Raw genomic sequence first — 18,969 nt, 5'->3', positions numbered from 1 at the left:
GGGGAAGACTGACTAGTTCTTCTGCTAAGCTGTGAAAGACCTTGCCCTGCCTATTTTTTTGGCAGAATCCATTAATAATCATTTTTTCCAGCTTCTCTTCTTTGCTCCCTAGCTACATACTTGCCATGTGCAGCTGTAGAAAGTTGTTTCCAAAGAGAAAGAAACTGGAGCAGAGGCTTCTGTAATCGGAGATGTGGAGGAAAGCAGAAGGGCGTTTTCATTTTGTTGTCCTTGGTTGCCTTTGCTTTGATTTGTGCCATGCTTTAAACTAGTCCCCTTTGCAGGACTTTGGCCCCCCCCTTACTTGTCTGCACCTGGGTCCTCCCAGTCTTAGCTCTAGCAGCAGGTGGCTCACCCCGTGTTCCTTGTGGGACCAGGGGATGAAGGCAGTCAGGAGTCAGTAAGAGAGCCCTGTGCTGGATCAGGAGAGCCATCTCAATATACCAGCAAAACTATGAAAGCATAGGCCTCTAGCAATAAGATTTAGGTGCCTAAGTTGGAAAACTTCTGTTTGGACATTGGAGCTAATGATCACAGCTTTACAGATTTTCAGGATGTTTTTATTAAAAAGCTTTTATAATTAAAAACATCAGTTTGTCAAAACAAACCTTCTCTTTTTCACCTGAGGTCAAAGGTGAATTCAGCACAAAATTTAAGTTTCCAAAATTGGACAACTCTGTAATTGTCTTCTTAAATAAAATGCTTAAAGCAAGTGTAGAGTCTGCTGAAATTTTCACTTGTAAGAACAAAACTGGTTTATGTTTTTTTTCTAATACCTGGTTAAGGTAGAAATATTTTTGTCTCAACAAATAATATAAATAATATATATAATAATATAGAATATAAAATTAATTTCCCACTTCTCTGTTTTTTCCCCCAAATCCACATTATTAAATCTTGTAGTCTACCAACATACACACATTTTTTTCTTTGCCTCTCTAGTTAGAACAAGGAATCTCATTTCCTAGGCTAAGCTAGTCTTTCTTAAAACATCAGAATTGCTTTGAGTTTAAAAGAACCATAGACTGAAGCAAAACAGAACTTGTACCCTGCCATCTGTTAGATAAATGCCAAAACAGAGAAGCATATTTCATAAATGAAATCTTCAGAATCTATCTTTACCTGTAGGCCTTTCAGCTGAACAATGAAAACCTTACATTAGGTATGGAGAGTTTAACTGTGTACCCTTACTGTAGATGTTTAAATAAGCATAATCTGCTGCAAATGTGTACTGCATACTCAGATGCATGTGGACAAATTTCAAAGTCCCAATATCGACATTGAGTCTTCAGCTAAAGCACCAGGTGTAAACTCTGAACCCTCCATTTCAATGTTATAAGTATTTCATAAATAAAAAATAAAATTTCATTAATAAAAAAGTAGACATCATTCCATGTAAAAATAGCTTTACAGAGTTATTTTGAGTTGAATTTTTGTTGTAGCTTTTCTCTAGTAAATTAAATAAAATGTAATTGCAGTTGGTCTATAATCTCTGCTTGGCTCATAATGATAGGAAGATGAGGAATATTAGTATTGCCTGGAATTTACTCTTTGCATTTTGGCAAGTAGTTGTAACATCTCTTAGCTGTATCTTTCTTTTCCAAGTGACTTTTGACATTTTTTCTTGCCAAAATGCAGTGTTGGAAATACTTAACAGAAAAATTCATCCTTGTATTACTCAGGATGTTTTTCAGATTGAATCTAATGGAAATTGTTGGTGATAGGAACAGTGCATGAGCATCACTGGTGACTTGCACACATGTAAACTCAGATACTAGAGGCTAAGGTCTCTCCTATTACACATGGAGACATATTCAGCGTACTAGGGGTCAGATTTTTACTGCTTTGCCAAGAGTCAAACTAAATCTGAACAGAGAAGACAATTTTGGGTCTGTCCTTCCACTGCTTCAGTTATGAATAGGAATCTCAGGTAGTGGCCAACAGGCTCCTTACTCTGAGGACCTCTCTTTAAGGACCAGCCCACTCATGGGGTCCTTAAGGACAACCTCCCTCATGTGGTTTCAATTCAGGAGGATGATATGGAGCTCATCTCTAGGCTGGCCAAAGAATGAGGCTGGCTCCAAGTACCTTCCTGCCTTTGCTCCTCCACCTGTGGCCTCCAACTTGGAGGTGACCTGCAGGATACTCACCAAACCACTAATTTGCTCTGGAGTTGCTCTTCCACCAAATAGCAAACCTAGAGAGGAGATCCTCTGCAGAATTTCTATACGTTTTTCTGTTAGGTAGCAGTTTTTGTCCAGTAACTAGTCTTGGAGACAGGAAAGTCCTGATCAGCTCAAAATAAAGTGTGTGATGGATTCAGTGGTTTGGTATTGCAGGAGAAAAAGACAATTCTTCATCTTGCCTGCAGGTAGTCTGCTTTAGCCCTTAAGCTTCAACTGGCTGCCTTCATCATTTATCGTACAGATTCACGTTACTACTTTTGGACCGTATTTTCACAGTTCTGGAGTGAAACTAGAGCAGTTCCTATCAGCTCAGGACAGTTGATGCTTTTTTTTTTTTAACTTTTTAAAAAATTAGACTTTTTAAATCAAACTTTTATTGTTGTAGTAATAAGGGTGATGGATCAACACAGTTAATATGGGTATTTTATAAAATTACAGAGTTTTAAATAGAGAAGAAGATGGTTTGATTTGATTTTGTATACGATACAAAGAACCAAAGGATAGAGAGATAATGGTAACCTTCAGTCTACTTAATGATTATCTAGTCTGTTAGTTTTGTATGAGTCGTCTAAAGGTAGCTTTTGAGTTGTTTGATTGGACAGTTTTTAATAGCAATTATATATTGCTGCTTCTCTCTTTGAAGTAAGTTGCAGAGGTTTCTTGCTGGATTCCAACCAGTCAAATAACCTCCTAGTACAGGAACATAACATTTTGAACTTGTTTTTTAATATGGATTAGAACACAACATCATTAGCCAGTACTGTCAGGGTATTATGTGGTCATGTAAATGCGCATGTGAAATAATGTGTTCTCAATAACACTGGTGCCTTTCTTTGTTGTTTTTAGATGAATCCCTTTCAAACCAAAATATGTACAGTAGGTTATTTAAGATTAAAATGAATCTCTTATCCTCAATTCACCTTGGTTTATTTGGGGTTTTTATTGCTTTGGACACAGTTTATAAAGAGTTGTAGACTTTTAAAAACATGATCACCGTCTGGCCACAGTATCAAAGTAGTTTGCAGTGAGCTGAGGTTGGCTCCAACATGAGAAGGGGCTAAGTCCTAGGGTTTGGAGAGGGGCTGTTTGCTGAAGCACACCCTCTGTTTGTTTCAGATTACTCTTTGCCACCTCCTCTTTTCCTTCCCCTTTATTATTTCCACTCTGATTTTAAAATCTCTTCTGCAGATTTGTTTTTGCATTGCCGAGAACCTTTAGAAGTAATTACTGAAACCATAGCAGCCCATCTGAAAGCTTTCTGAGACACAGTATGAGCTACACAGCAGGCCAAACCTCAGAGGGCACAGGCCCTCTTCCAAGCAAGAACGGATACTGCGAGTTGCTTTGATTGCTTGTGCAAATGGACACTTTGTCATCCAACTCCCTGCATGTGCAGATACCCGGTATATGTTGCCCAACTTCACACGTCAGGCATTTGGGCTTTTAAAGGGATACGCATTTTTAATCACTGTAAGCTAGCTACATACAAACTATGTAAGAGTTTCTTTATTTTATAGCCTGTCCTCAGAGGAGGATCTATAATAGCAATCATGGTAAATACTAAAAACTCTTAAGTATGCAAAGTAATGGCATCTTTTGTACGTATTCATTTCTACCTCAGTAAGCTGAAAATCTGTCATTGTTTCAGTTGCAAACTTGAGTTAGTTCCTTTCGGAATGTGAATTACACAGGAGTAATTGTAACAGCCCAGAGGTTCTACAGAGAAACTTAACTTTCCCTGGTTGTGTTACTGAAATAAGCATTTAAAAGGCAAATCAAATGCTATTTTATAGCTTATTGCACCAGAAGTCAGAGAATGTTTGCAAGCACAAGGGATACAACTCATGCACAGTAAATCCTCATTTAGTATCTAGTCAGTTTGTAAGGCCTGATGTGAGTTTCTGTTCAGTTTGTGGTCTGTAAGCAGGGCATAGAGGGAAAGTTACAGGGAGTTTTTCAATAGATCATGGTCCTTTGAGATCCATGACAGTATATCTGGCTAGTTGTTCTCCCTGAGTTCGTGAAGCAAGATGCCAGCAGTGCTGAACACAAGTGATGGCATCTCTGTGCAGACTGTGGCTGTGGTCCTTGCTCCATCAGCCTTCTTCATCCAAAAGACAGTGTTGTGGGAGCTAATGCCAACTTTGGTTGCTGACTGTTGCACTCTTCAAATTCATTGCTTGTCTGCAAATATGATTCAGTGGCTCAAAAATTATTTTGTTTAATGACTAGCCACAAGCTGCGGTGCCAATCCCTGCACAGCAGAGAACATCAAGGTATTTCACAGGATGCACTCTTCTTAGTATTTGCCTGATCATTCCAAATAATTCAAACACTTTCAGCAAAGTCGTAAGATACAATGGGTCTCATCCAACTTCCTCTGAAATCTGGCCTGAGGCTTTCCATGAACTCTAATGAGAGTAAAATCAGACTGTCTCCATCCATTTTAGTGGAGGTTTGGCGTCTCGGCACTTTGCAGCTTCAAATTATCCAAAATTATCTTTTGGAATGGAAATTATTTATTTTATTTTTAATTGAAATCTCTACCAGGCCTGGTTCCCTGTTTCTCACCAAACTGATTTATGAGGCTTGCTACACAGAAACGAGACTTTTATTGACAATAGCATGTCTCTGAAGTGGTACTCATTTTTCTGAACTGTCCGTGGTAGAGCAGGGTGCCTTACATTCTGCAGATCTAGGTCTAGGGTTTGTTTTGTTTTTCCCACAGGCCAGGCAGATCTGTCTTTGAGTGTTCCTCTAATGACAGATATTCAAGTTACTCTCTAATTCATATCAAGACCTGGGCCATAAAAGCTCTAATGCACTCTTGCTTATGTAGTTGCTCTTTCCCTGCTGACTGCCCACACCACTTAACTTTTTGTTTGGACTTTTGGTGTAAAGTCTGAACTAATCTCTGTGCACTGTAGTTTTTTAACACTCTTACAGGAATATTTCAATATTTACAAGAGAGAGGGATTGGAAAATGGTGGTTTAAATTCATTCCACATGTCTGGCCCTTAGATACCTCAGATTTCCTCTTTAGGAGTAGTAACTGGTTTAATTTTATTTTATACATGCTGGCTTTATTAGACTAGTCATAGTTCACTGCAGGTTTAATAAGATTCAGTTAACTGTGATGAAGAAAACACCTTATGTTTAATTATATTTGAATGCTAACTGAATTCTAAACCTACACCTACTGAGAAGTAAAATAATCTGCCTTCGTTATAGTGAAACGCTTTTGGCTGAAGCTTCAGGTCATCTCATTGGTCAGAAGAGAAACATCAGTGGTGTAATGCAGGCCACACAATGTTTAGTGTCCTGGGCATGAAGAGGATGCAGTGTGGGATGTCCCAGAGCTCCCATGATGTAACCTGTGGCTCCAAACAGGCTCTTTCCATCCTAAACTCAGGATTTGTGGAGTGAAGACCAACTACTTGTAACCAGTGCTGTGCACAGGACTCATGGCATGCCGATGTGCAGCTGTGGTCAGCAGAAGTCCACCAGCAAAATCCCCAAGCTCACTCACCAAATTTGGTTCCTATGACTTTTGCAGGCTGACTGAAAGTTGCAACAGCTCAGGCATTGAAAAAAAAATTCAGACTAATATGTGATACTTTTTGGCCTGTTACGCCGTAAAACAGTGGAGAGATGGGGAAAAAAATCCTCAAGACTTATGTCAATTTGATTCAAATGGCAAAATTGCTTTCGTGCTACACAAAGCAAACAAGCAGTTGGACCATCCTAAAAAAAAATAATAGATATGGAACAATTGGTGGAAAGGCAAAAGGTGGGCACACTGGTATGAACAGAAGTTATTTTCCCATGGTAAGAAGCTGGGGGCTTTGAGGCAGCCTATGCCTTTCTGCCTCTGGATCACCAGCCATGAGATGTGTGAAACATGCCTGCCTGCCCCTGCCAGCCACCAATGGCCTCTCCTGGAGCTGAGCAGTGCTCTGTTGTGAGGAGAAGCTGGTGGAGTATAAAGTCTTATTCTTTGGGGCTTCTTCCAACTTAATGCAATGCTTTTTTGTTCGGATTTAAGGCTGAATAAGCTGGAGACAATACTCAGAAATCCTTAATTTCTGAACTAGCCTGTTCACCCCACCACCGGCTCCTCAAGCTTAAGACGGCTCAAGTTTGAAGGAGAAAGCCGTGCAGCAAAATGTACACTGCTGGGCAGCCACATGACTGAGTGGTCATCACTGCAGTAGTGAGACACTGGAAAAAGCAGGCCCATTAGAGAGACGCTCTTTGGCTGTTTATTAGGAACAGTATTATGTGACAACAAAATGTTTGCGAGGAGGAACAGGTGAAGAAATAAAGTGAAGAGAGATATTAGGCCCTCGTTGCCCTAGATGTCTTGTCTCGATGTGGAAAGGTGGTCTCTACAGCCTCCCCAGAGCACCATAACAAGAGTCTCTTTCTTTAGGGGTGCATGCTAAGGTTGCATCTGGCCTGAGTGAACCCCTTGTTGGCTGTGTTGAGCAGCGTGCCTAGGATAACACAGCCTCGTGCATTGTGTTGGCTTGACTAAAAGGCTGCCTTGGACGGTAGCTGATGGAATATTGCAAGCAGCTGCACTCTGGACAGCTGAAGTAAGAGCTCAAACACAAGCAGCTCATTCTTTAAACATCACTTCTATCTGGAAGAGAGGATGAAGCTGTCTGCTGTAGAGCTTTGTGGAAGTGTTTGGGAAAAGGCTTTTCATTCTTTAGGGAGCTGTGGGAGACTGCAGCGTCTCAAGTTGTTTCCTCCTGTCCTGAGAGATACAGTATACAGCCCAGTAACTATAGATTTCTCTGCTGTATTTGGCCCCAACCTCCTGCTGAGGAATGACACACATGTGCTTGTTTTAAAACACCAGCAAGACGCCCTCCCTGCTGTGGTGCCTAGAGCAGGGGCTTTGCTCCAGGCATTACCTGCAGGGCTGAGGTCCCGCTCCGCAGCATAGGGCCGCTGTGGCAAGGGCATGAGTTGAGCTGCAGAGTCTGAGCAGACAGGAGTATTTCTGTACATCTCTGAAAGCACTGGCTGAGAGAAACTTTAGGAGTATGGATTAGATGGAAGCAATTATCTGTTTTCACTGAGTCAGAGAAATCCTTTCTGCTATAGCATATTTGTGCTTATATTTACCAGCTTTTCCCAGGTCAACATCCAAATGTTTAAACTGTCCAAAAGCTTTGCCACTTCTTCCAAAGAATTACTCTGTTGGTGACTGGGGGCAGTCCTCCAAAGCTAGCCATTGCCTATGATCCTCTGCATATCTTGAGAAATATGTCACTGAAAAGAAAAAAAATACTTCTTAAAATACTTGGATTAAAACAACATTCTGACACCACAGAGGCTTATTTCTTAGCTGTAATTTTCCATGCATGCAGCACCGCTGGATTTTTGCCACGTAAGTCCTGGTTGCCTTTGACAGACGAGGTTTGCTGGATGTATCTTGCTGTGGACCATGAGAGCATCTGACTGTTACTACTGTTGATGTCCCACGGTTGTGTGCTTGCTGTGATATTCTGATAGCTCACTTGTTGCTGACAGCCCATGATAACCTGCTTTGTTACCATTTTCCTGTGATAGTAAATAGATTCAAAGTGTTTAGGAGGTTTTAAAACTTTGGAGAATTGCCCAGTGTGAGCTGTAAGCAGTGCTGCCCTCAGGGTCACTGGATGTTTGGGGATAAGGGAAGTCAGCATGAGGGGTACAGGAAGATGGAGATCATAGAATCACAGAATGGTAGGGTTGGCAGGGACCTTAGAGATCATCTAGTCCAAGCCCCCTGCAGAAGCAGGTTCAGCTAGATAGGAACATATCCAGGCAGATCTTGAAGACCTCCAAGGAAGGAGACTCCACAACCCCTCTGGGCAGCCTGTGCCACTGCTCCGTCACCCTCACAGTAAAATAGTTTTTTCTTATATTTAAGTGGAACTTTTTGTGTTCCAGCTTCATCCCATTCCCCTTATCCTGTTACTAGCTACTATAGAAAAAAAGGGATGCACCAACCTCCTGACACCCTCCCTTCAGATATTTATAAATGTTAATAAGATCTTCCCTCAGTCTCCTCTTCTCCAGACTAAACAGCCCCAGTTCCCGCAGCCTTCCCTCATATGAAAGATGTTCAAGTCCCCTGATCATCTTGGTGGCCCTGTGCTGGACTCTCTCCAGCACTTCCCTGTCCCTCTTGAGCTGAGAAGTCCAGAACTGGACACAGGACTCCAGATGAGGCCTCACCAGGGCAGAGTGGAGAGGGAGAAGAACCTCCCTTGACCTGCTGGCCACACTCTTCTTGATGCATCCCAGGATGCCATTGGCCTTCTTGGCCACGAGGGCACATTGCTGGCTCATGTTTGGTTTATTATCAATCAGGACTCCCAGGACTCTCTCTGCAGAGCTGCTCTTCAGCAGTTTGACCCCCAGCCTGTCCTGGTGCATGGGGTTGTTCCTTCCCAGATGCAGGACTCTGCACTTGTCCTTGTTGAACCTCATGAGGTTCCTCTCTGCCCAACTCTGAAACCAGTTGAGATCCCGCTGAATGGCAGCACAGCCTTCTGGGGAATCAGCCAGTCCTCCCAGTTTGGTGTCATCAGCCAACTTGCTGAGGGTACACTCTGTCCCCTCATCCAGGTTGTTGATGAAAATATTGAACAAGACTGGCCCCAGAACTGATCCCTGTGGAACTCCACTGGCCACAGGCCTCCAACTTGATTCTGTGCCATTGATCACCACCTTCTGGGCTCTGTCATTCAGCCAGCTCTCGATCCACCTCACTGTCCACTCATCCAAGCCACACTGCTTGAGCTTTCTGATGAGGATATTATGGGAGACAGTGTCAAAAGAGATGCCATAGAGTTGGCAGGATACAGGTGCCTGGGATAACATGCCCAGAAACATGAAAGCATCTAGTAGCATCCTTTTATCTCTTGTCTAACTAGTCTTGTGCTTTGTTTGCCATTGTAGTTATTTATCTTACTGCATCTCAGTAGCCCCTCAGTACATGCTCCTTTCACATAGCTTAGTTATGCTGTTGTACGAGGTAAAAAAAATCGGAGCTCTGAAATTTGTTGAAAAGGGTATGTCTAAACCCAAAATTATATCATTCTTCTGAAGCCTAACTAGGGCTGAAAAAATGCTCACTGTGATACTAGTTTGACATGTTTTTCTTCCCAAAGAATTGCCCCATGCACTCCTGCCAGGGATCTCCAGGCTCTTGCTTTTCTTTTCTCTCCCTTTTGGCCCCTGTTCACAGCAGGATGGTGTTGCATCCCACAAGTTGGTAACTGCAGAGTTTGTAAAGCTGCAGTAACCCCTGGCAGATCTTCCTGTTGTTGCCAGCTCCTGTGTGTCTTTTAGGTTGGGCTAAGTCCTAATTTGGGCCCACATAGACTTCATCGACTTTATACCTGTGCCCATGAGTGAAGCCTGTTATCTGTCACCCCGTAGAGGGCAGTTTGTGGAAAGAGAAAGGAAGCTCTGACTTAGGGTCTTGGCAATAGCTCTTGGGCATCATTGGGACCAGCCACTTTCTCTGCCCTGACATTTTATGTATGAGGTGGCATTTTTCAGTCTGGGTGGAAAGTCATACTTGTAGCACACAGATACTGTGGAGAGGTTCTTTGAAATGCAAAAAGTCCCAAGTAAAGTTATCAACTTCTCTCTGGTAACAGCAGCTCCCTAGAATTTCCCTGACTACAAAGTAACTTCTCCTCTGTTGGTCTCTTTTTTTGACTGTCAGGTTCTGTGCAAGTGGCTTCAAGGGTAAAACGTTAGTGCCTCCTTTCATTACCACAGCTTCCCCAGGACAGGACAGTTTGCATTCTCACACTCTTGTAACGTCTTTTCTCATGGCACAAAGTTCAATAATCCCTGCACCAAAAAGAGTGTTGTTTCAGGCAGAAACTATCCTTGAAGACCAGTCACTGATGTTAAAAGTACCCAAAATTGCTGAGTAACATTTTAGGTGTCACTTTCTTCTTCCTGAGCTCCTCAGCTTCAAAAGGTTTTATCCCAGTTAGAAAATAAATCCAGGCTCACCTGCTGTGTATAGAGTAGTTATACAGCAGCCCCATTGTCTCTCATTTAAAACTTGCATCAGGTTACTTCAGCACCTGTCAGGTTTTTCATTCCTCTGTATGTGAGTGACTGAGGTCAAAGAGTCTCCCGGTAGTCATTCCTCACCTTATAGGGGAATTCCTCCTGCTTATTCAGGTAGCCTCTTGCTGAACCTCGTTTGATCTGGTGCCCTGGTTGAATTCTTTACTGTCGTAAAACCATGTAGTGATATATTTATTTATAAATTTCTACCTATTTAGAAACTTTAATTAAAAAAGGAAAATACCTGTTTTTTTTAGTTGGATTTTACTGCCATAGTATTGTATGGGAGGAGCAGGGAGACTCAAATTTCATTACATCACAGTAACATTTTTATGAAAATGGTTTATTAACTCTGTATTCTATTAAAAAAAACAGCTTATGAAAAAGTATTGCGGTCTCTGTGAAACTGATTCTAAACAATTTTTCCAACTGCTTTGCAATGTAGTCACAGTTAGTTGTCCTTTTTGTTTTGAGAGCAACCTTACTAATGTGCTTGGTAGCCTAGCCTCGTTTCCTCAAATTCAGATTTTTAAAAAATGTTCCCTTCTTTCATTATCAGGAAGTAATGCATTTTGAAAGAACCAAATCAATCCTGCTTTGGAAGTTAGATCCTTTTGCACAGAAAAGCCAATCAGCCTTTTAGTTGGCAACTGGGTTTTTTTCCCCCCTAAGTTCTATCAATTCTGGTTTATTTTTACAGTTGTTTGTTCCTTCCTCTTTTTTTTGCTTGGAAATTAATCATACAGGAAATGATTAACCACAGTGAGCTGTCTGTCTGACTCAGTACGTTGTAGAAGGGGGTGCATTTAAGTGGCTCAAAATGGCTGATGAGATGCAAACAGTGCACTTGGAATCCCACTGTTTGCACGGGCAATCCCACCTTAAATGTCATGTTTCTTTTTAACATTTCTGATGCTTCTGAAATAGTTTCTGAAGTATCAGATTAAAGTGCCTAGAGTTTGTGTTATATAGAATGGTAGGGATTGGAAAGGGACCCCTAGAGATCATCTAGTCCAACTCTCTTGCCGAAGTAGGTCTGCCTAGATCAGGTCACACAGTAATATGTCCAGGGGAGTTTGGAAACCTCCAGAGAAGGAGACTTCACACCCTCTCTGGGCAGCCTGTGCCAGTGCTCTGTCACTCTCACAGTAAAAAAGTTTTTCCTTGTGTTTAAGAGGAATTTTTTTTGTTCCAACTTACATCCATTACCCCTAGTCCTGTCACTTGACACTGTAGAAAAAAGTGTCAGCTCATCCTCCTGAAGTACCCCTATAGGCTATACAGTATCCTTTAGGTACCTATAAATGTTTCTCGGAGTTCCATCTAGTACCACTTCAGTTTATTGCTCTGGAGGGACTACCTTGCAGAGAAGGGGCTCTTTGCAACATCCAGCTTCTCTTTCCTCCAGTTTGCTTTTTAAATGAAATTAGATTTTATAACGACATGTTGTGTATCATTGATATTCTATTTCTGCCAGTGACTGCCAGGTATGCCTTGTAGCATGCTAAAATCGGAGCTTCCTTATGCAGCTCTGACCATATGATGTACTTAGGATTGTGCAGGCAGCTCTGGGCCCTCTCGGTTGCTAACGGCTGGGGCAGCTTCTGAAAAGGCATCAGTTTCAGGCTGTGTGCACACCCCTCTCGAGAAGGTGGCACATGGTGTGCAGGGAGGCAGCCCTGGCACTGGGGTCATGGCCGAGGCAGTGCAGAGGCCTGCGATGCAGTGAGGGCTGCAGTGGGGCCTGTGCCTGTTGCAGCGCAGCCCTGCTCCTGCCAGACTCCAGGGGATGCACTGGTGTCCAGTGCTGCTGGTGGCTGCCACACAGCAGGAGAGCTGCTGCCAGCTGTGCAAACCCTTCTCTCTCACTGACAGTACAGACCTTTGTCTTTGGTGCCCAGTGACTGATGATGTGCTGTATGTGTGCAGGCTGGTTACTGTAATCCTTTCTGGTACACCTCTGGTGCTTATCTAGATAGAACATTTCCACGTAGCTTCTTAAAAGCTGTGAGAATTTATACCTGCCTATAATACATGCCAGGGTTAAGTACTGGTATGCCTTAAGCCTTGGCCTTTTGGATTTGGAGCATCAAGTGTTACAAGCAACTTGGTTGTTAGCAGATTTGGTAAGTAAAATTTATTACTGAGTGGATCAGTTTTTATTTCAGATATTTCATAGTGTCAGCTGTTAGCAATTGAACAGCATGTCCATTTCTGAAATCCATCTCTTTCTCACTGACCAAGAGCAAATCATGAACTGAATCCACTGTTGAAGTGTAGGACTAACCAAAGCTTTCTTCTAATTGCAGAATTACATTTAACATCTTGAGGCACCTCTATGCGCAAAACAGTGATGCACAAAGCAGCTGCAGAACTCAGATTCAGCGTTGTGCTGTCTCAGCTGCCTTGCTTCTGCAGCTGGAGAGGTGCTGCTCATCCCAGGGGTCAGCCCTAGCACTGCACTGCTCTGTGCTGGGTGGGCATGCCCCCAGGTTGTTGCATCTCTTCAGTATGTTATTGTTCTGCTTACAGCGATCAAATTTTAAAGTCCAGACAGTGAAACTTTTTTTCTTACAAAACAAAATCAGACAAAGTAATAGATTGTACAAAGTCTAACTATCGAACAGCGAAGGTTTGAGCTTCAAAAAAAGGTGCCATTTCTTGCTGCAAAGTTTCAGCTTGAGTTTATGAAATTCTTTTTCTCAGCAGCAGGAGTGGAGTCAGAGAGTGACAAAAGTAAGAGTGAAGCAGTGTTGTAACTTGGGTTTTAAGCCAAAATTAATACAAACTGGGGTGTTTTGCTGCCTCTAAGCATATGTGTTATACTTTTGTGTCTGGGCACACAGATCTCTGAGTCATGCCATATGATCTCCTTTCTGAAGGCTCCTAAAGGAAGCATGTGCTCTAGAACATCGTGACTAAACTGTGCAGGATGCTTGCATGAAACTTCAAGCCTGTTCTGCCTGAGTTTGGCCTATTACAGAAGCTTGTCCCGTGCTTCCAAAATGCCATTTCTTAGCCCTTCTGGTAACAGCCTTGGCAGCTATACAGCTTGTTCAGCAGTAGTTAGATGTTAAGCTCACCAGTGTGCAGCTGTGTTCCTAATTTGTGCTCCAGTCCTGTTGAGAAAGCCCTTGTACCAGAAGCAGCTTTGGCTTATGTTCAGCTGTTGATTACAGGTACATCAGAGGATGTCATCCCTCTGGAAGATGGGATGGATAAAGAAGGGGCACTCAGTGCCTTTCACTCCCCTACCTCCTTATGTGTAGGGAGGATTTTGGAGAGGCTGGATGCATCCGTGGGTAGTGACTTTCCCTTAGAGAACTCAGCCTTCAAGCGTTACCTTGCTTCCCTGGTGTCCCCAACCAATTCGTGAAGAAGCTGATGTAAAACTATGCAGCTAAACCAAAAAAAAGTAGAACCAGACCATCACAAGCATGCGGAAAGCAATCACTGAACTGACAGGGGGGTTGACAAGTTATGCTATTTGGAAAAATACTGCTTTTTAGAGAAAGCTTTTCATAGACCAGTTGGCTCACTTGCTGCATGTAGGGTCTGAGCTGCTTTAAGGAATGAATTTAAAAATCTGTTATCAAACCAAACTTTATTCTGCCTGCTCTAGAAACCTTCCCGTGGCACGTGGAGTGCCAAGGAGATTCACTGCACATTATCCAGACTGCTTTGGCCTCTTATCAAAGCGATGCAGAGAGTAGAGTGTCTCTTTCTTTTTAATCACTGAAGGAGTTAAAAGCTTGGCAAAACAGACGAATGGCACAGTTATGCTGGAGACAACTGCAGCTGTGAAAAGACTGTGTTAAGTAACAGGATGGTTGTGGTCTGCTGTAAGAAATAATTTTCCTGTTGACTGTTTTTTTAAACAGGAAGCTGAAGAACAAAGCAGCATTAGTCTTGGTGCTTTTAATAGGCTTCACATTTCAAATATTGCATTTAGGATAAGCAGATCGAAAAAGGGTAAGGCTTTGTGCAGAGTTCTGTGTAACGACCAAGAGCTAGAAATCTAGAAGATGGGAATTTTAACAGAATTCAAGCAGCTCCTCTGAATGTGAAGCTGGTGCTTCTCTGGAGCCACAGTGAGATGTGCAGTAACAGGCCAGAGGCCTGATGGGAGCAGCTCGGCTGCCTTGCAGGGCTTTGCACTGTGCTGCTGCGTAGGCTCAGCTTTGCCCAGTTTCCTCTTTGTCAGCCAGTCCGTATGCCCGCCAGCTTCCCCTCTGCTCTGCTTGCTCTTTTGCAGTAACCGGAAAGAGAAACAGTTTCTGCAGTATGGGAGAAGAAAACCTGCAAACACTAGAGACAGTGATAGTGTCTCACACCTCTTTAAAATCTGGAATTTTTTTCTAGATAGCCAGAGCTAGAAGTGATGTCCAGCTCTTTTCCAAGCCCTTTGCTCCTTAAGATTTTAGACAAAATCTATGAATCTTTTATTTCAGAAAAGCTTCTGAGGAAGGTAGCTCAGCAATTATTTGGCGAGGGGGAGGGGCGAATTATAGCTGTATTCCAGTTCTTTTGAAGCATGAATATCTGACAAGATAAATCTGTATTTGTAACCTTTTTTTTTCTCATGTATATCTTGGAGCATCTCAGAGCCATAGGCTTTATAGGTGGTGACTAATATCAAACTCTCACTGCAATGCCATTTTCTTCCATTCAGAATATTTTTTCTAATGCTTATTTAAACTGTAAAGGGTACTGTATCTAGCAGGAAGTTGATTTGGTAGATAATATTCTCCTTGGTTTTATCAAAAACAATTAAGGGACTTCAGAAAGTAAGAGCTGTATATTCTTATACATAACTGCCCTGGGGACCTCAGCCGTCAGCCTGGGATTGTCTGGAGAATAACCATTATTTCTCTTCCCACTGTGTCTACATGTCTTGTGCAAACAGGTGGTAAGTCACTAAAGCTGGCTCAGGTGAATAGCCAAGAGCAAAGCACATGCTGAAATGCCACAGCACTATTAGAGAAACCCTGAAACCTCCAATAGGCACAGTTCCAGCAGAGCTTGCCAAAACGCTACAAAATTCCCTTGTGACTTGAAAAAAAAAATCCTCAGTGCTTGTCTTTTTTTTTTTTTTTCATTTAATGCTTTTGCTGCAGTAAAGTTCCACGTCTCAGGTGTGACCCTCCTAGGATTGCCCTGGGTTGGGATGGGGAAAGTGGGAGCCTGGTCTCCATCAGAGAAGCTCAGGGAAGGCTGAGCTTTGACAGCCAGGCTTCTCCCTCCTTCCACAGCAGCCTGCAGCTGAGAAGCTGGGCTTCCCACTTGCTCTTCCTCCTCTGGAACACTGCACAGAGCATCATTTACATGCTGCTTCTGAGAAGAGGGAAGGTGCATTGAGAGATGATGGTGGAGCTTGGATTCTTCAGAGCAAGCAGGGAGGAGGGAAGAAGCATCAGTTTTTTCTAGAACTCTGATGTTCCACTCTACCCATAATGGAGAGTGGCGTGTATCATTCAGCAATTTAAGGATCTTTTTCTGAGTATGATCTTAAAAATACCTTCTTGAAGTAAGGGTTGATGGTATAGCCATGGGATTATCATAAAGTAATTCCACAAGAACAAGCTTGTTGGATTAAACAGAGTTCAGTTTTGTTGCTGCATTTTTGAGCATTGCTGTAGCAATGGATGGGATGTGTATGTGTGCAAAACCAGGTATCTGTGAGTTCGTAGGGCAAGGGGGATCATGTAGGGAACCTCTGTTTAAATTAAGGATGCAGCTGATTTCCATGAAGTATTCAGACTTAGAAAATCTGTCAGATAAACCTGTTAGCTGCAAGGATATGTTTTAGCTGAGTGGAAAAGAAATGTTAATATTTATTAATCTCTAGGCCTTGTGTGTTTTGTTGTGCAGATTTCTTAGCAAGATCAGACAGAGCTCAGCCTTCCACAATGCCTGTGCCTCCCCCTCCAGCTCCACCTCCTCCCCCAACACTGGCCTTGGTAAGTTTTACGGGAGGTAAACGTACAGTATACACTGTCCTCTGGTGTTGCTTCTCATCCTGAATGGGGAGTCCAGAGACACTGAGGTATGGATGAGGAAGGTATGCATGATATATGGGGAAAGTTGTCTGATATTTTGTTTATGGTTGACGATTGATCCTACAAGAGAGACAGACCATCATTTCCACTCACTTCTAGTGCTCAAATGGGTGTCACTAGCCATGTTGGCTCTTCATACTCCTCTTCCTCCCACAGTGGTGATTTGATCTGATGTAGGGATCCTGGATGGAGAGGTACAGCTCCTCAACAGCTTGTCTAGGTCAAGAGAATTGAAGTCTTGCTCTCTCCTGCCACATACTCCCACCTTCTCTCTTGTTCTACTCTAATATTTACATGGCCTGACCTGGAAAAAAATCAATGCTATTGTTTATAATTTGGTAAGGGTAGTCTTTAGGCAGAACAGCTCCTTCAGCCAGCCTGTGGCACCAGACCAGGATCCACTGCTAGCACGCATAGTGAGAATACATTGGACCTGAGTTAAGTCTGTCTGAGCTGGAATAGACCTTGTGCTGTGTTTGCCCTCTGACAGTCTCTCACCTCACTGACAAGAAAGAAGAGGCTTCTTGAAATGTTTTTGTAAAGTATTCCAGTATTTTCATAGCAAAACCCAAGCTAGTTACACAGATAGGTTGGACTGTGCCACTGCAGAGTCTTTCCCTCATTTTCCATCATGAACAAGGTATGGTCTCCGTGCTTGGTCCCTCCATGGCAACTCTTGCTACCTTTCAGAAGATTTTCATAACACTGATCTGATAAGTTTGAAAGCTTTTCAGGAACCACCACTTCCTAGAAGAATTAACCATGTATATGTGTGTGTGTTGAAGTGATGATTGCCATTTTAAAATATTTCTTTCAAAATTAAAATGGTAAAGTTCTATGTTTCTTCTGATTTATCCAGAATTTATAGATCAGGAGTTTTCACTACAATTTCCAAGAATTATCACTTTTTTTGTGTAATTAAACTATGTGTGTAGTTTGTTCTTGTTCAGTCTCCAAAATGGCCATTTCTCACAGATATGCCTTGGCTTTAAAAAATCAGAGACTCTAAATCTTGAGTTTTTAAAATGTAAATTCATATTAAAACATTCTGTTTCCAGTGACTAGTGTGGGTTAGAATAGCAGCAGTGTTTGGGGCCTTGAGTCAGTAACAAGACTGGCTACATATAATATCAGTCACAAAACCAGACATTGCATACTGCTCCCTCCAGTGTTGAAACAGAAATGGAGATCTCAAGTAACTACCTTATTTGAGCAGAACTTTGTAGCTAGAAGTTGAGGTTTATTTTGCCTCCTTATTTTTAATTTTATTTTGTAGGCAAATACTGAAAAGCCATCCCTGAGCAGGTCAGAACAAGCAGGACGAAATGCTCTCCTATCTGACATTACCAAGGGGAAAAAGCTGAAGAAGACTGTTACTAATGACAGAAGTGCTCCGATTCTAGACAGTAAGTATGATTCTGCACATTGGAGTTTCTGTGTGTGTGAATGGGTCTAGGTATCAGAACGCAGAAAACCACTGTTCATCGCCAGATAAACTGCCACAGGAGAAGGAGGTAAAATAAAATGCCAGAAGTTGGCATGCGTAAAAATAAATCCTGTTCATCATGAACTGTCATCTGAGAAATTCAGTACTGCTTATGAAATGCAAGTGTTAATTTGTTTGCTTACTCTCGTGAAGCTGTTCACTTTCTTGTTTGCTTAAATCATAAAACTTGCAAACCCTACCAGGAACTCTGCTGAGGAGATGAAGCAGATTAGGCAAACAAAACCCCCGTCAGGACTGAGGAGTGCAGAGAGAACAAAGTGGAATTTCTGACTCTACTCTTGCATCAACAGTATAAAACCAAAGGCACCCCTGGCACACACTATTGGCTTGTTAATGGTCCCAGTACCACTTAAAAGCAAAACCAGAGCCAGGAGCCACAGCCCCACCTGTGTGTCACTCTGCTGCATGCACTCCTGGGTTGACTCAAGGGTGTTATCTTTTTGGCTGAGCCTTGTTGCTCAGCCTGCCTGGTGGTGCTCTGGCACAAGATAGCAGCCCCATCCAGCTGTGCTGCTGCTGTGTCTCAATGTACATCTCAGCCAGTGGTGAGAGGAGGCTGGAAAAGCCCAAGCAGTAAAAGTATTGGGAAGACAGGACAAGAAACAGGACAAGAGCAAAGGACAAGGGCCTGCTACATCAGAGGAACAGCATCTGTTGCCCGGGGAGAGAAGACACTTCTGCAGACTGATTAGCAAATAGGATACAACTCAGGTCAGGTCTGGCCACAAAATTAAAGGCTGAACTGTCATAGGAAGATGATGAGGAAAGAAGGAAATGCCCAAAGGAGTGTGACCAAATAATAATACTACTATAAAAAATAGATAGAGCCCTGCAGTCAGACAGAAGCTTAGTTTTTAAATGCTTTTATATCATCTCTGAAAGCAAAGTTACATGTTCTGGCTATTGTAAAGAGATGGAGAAAAGCATCAAGGGGATTAAAGGAGGAGTAAACAATAAGATTAAAATGATGTGGCCTATTATCTTGTTTACATGAGTTAACAAATCATGATGAAAGACTAAACCATAGTAGCATTTCTCCAGAGGTTCACACCCTATGTGAGTCAGAGTTGAACTGAGCTAACGTGCTTAAGGGAATGATGATGTGAAACATTCCCCCATTAAT

The 18,969-nt window shown here is 42.4% G+C and overlaps 1 protein-coding gene across 1 annotated transcript in view; it reads left to right on the top strand.

The window, feature by feature from the left end:
* WIPF1 (WAS/WASL interacting protein family member 1) overlaps window positions 1-18,969 on the top strand; it is a 59,669-nt gene that overhangs the window by 24,366 nt on the left and 16,334 nt on the right. Inside the window, 2 exon segments of the mRNA XM_062004869.1 lie at window positions 16,152-16,240; window positions 17,616-17,745. Coding sequence (XP_061860853.1) covers window positions 16,190-16,240; window positions 17,616-17,745 — 181 coding nt within the window. The 5' untranslated portion in view covers window positions 16,152-16,189.

This window comes from Colius striatus, chromosome 11 (genome assembly GCF_028858725.1).
Source record: "Colius striatus isolate bColStr4 chromosome 11, bColStr4.1.hap1, whole genome shotgun sequence".
NCBI lineage: Eukaryota > Metazoa > Chordata > Aves > Coliiformes > Coliidae > Colius > Colius striatus.
The sequence above is the reverse complement of the archived record's forward strand: the minus strand, read 5'-3'. Positions and strand labels throughout refer to the sequence as shown.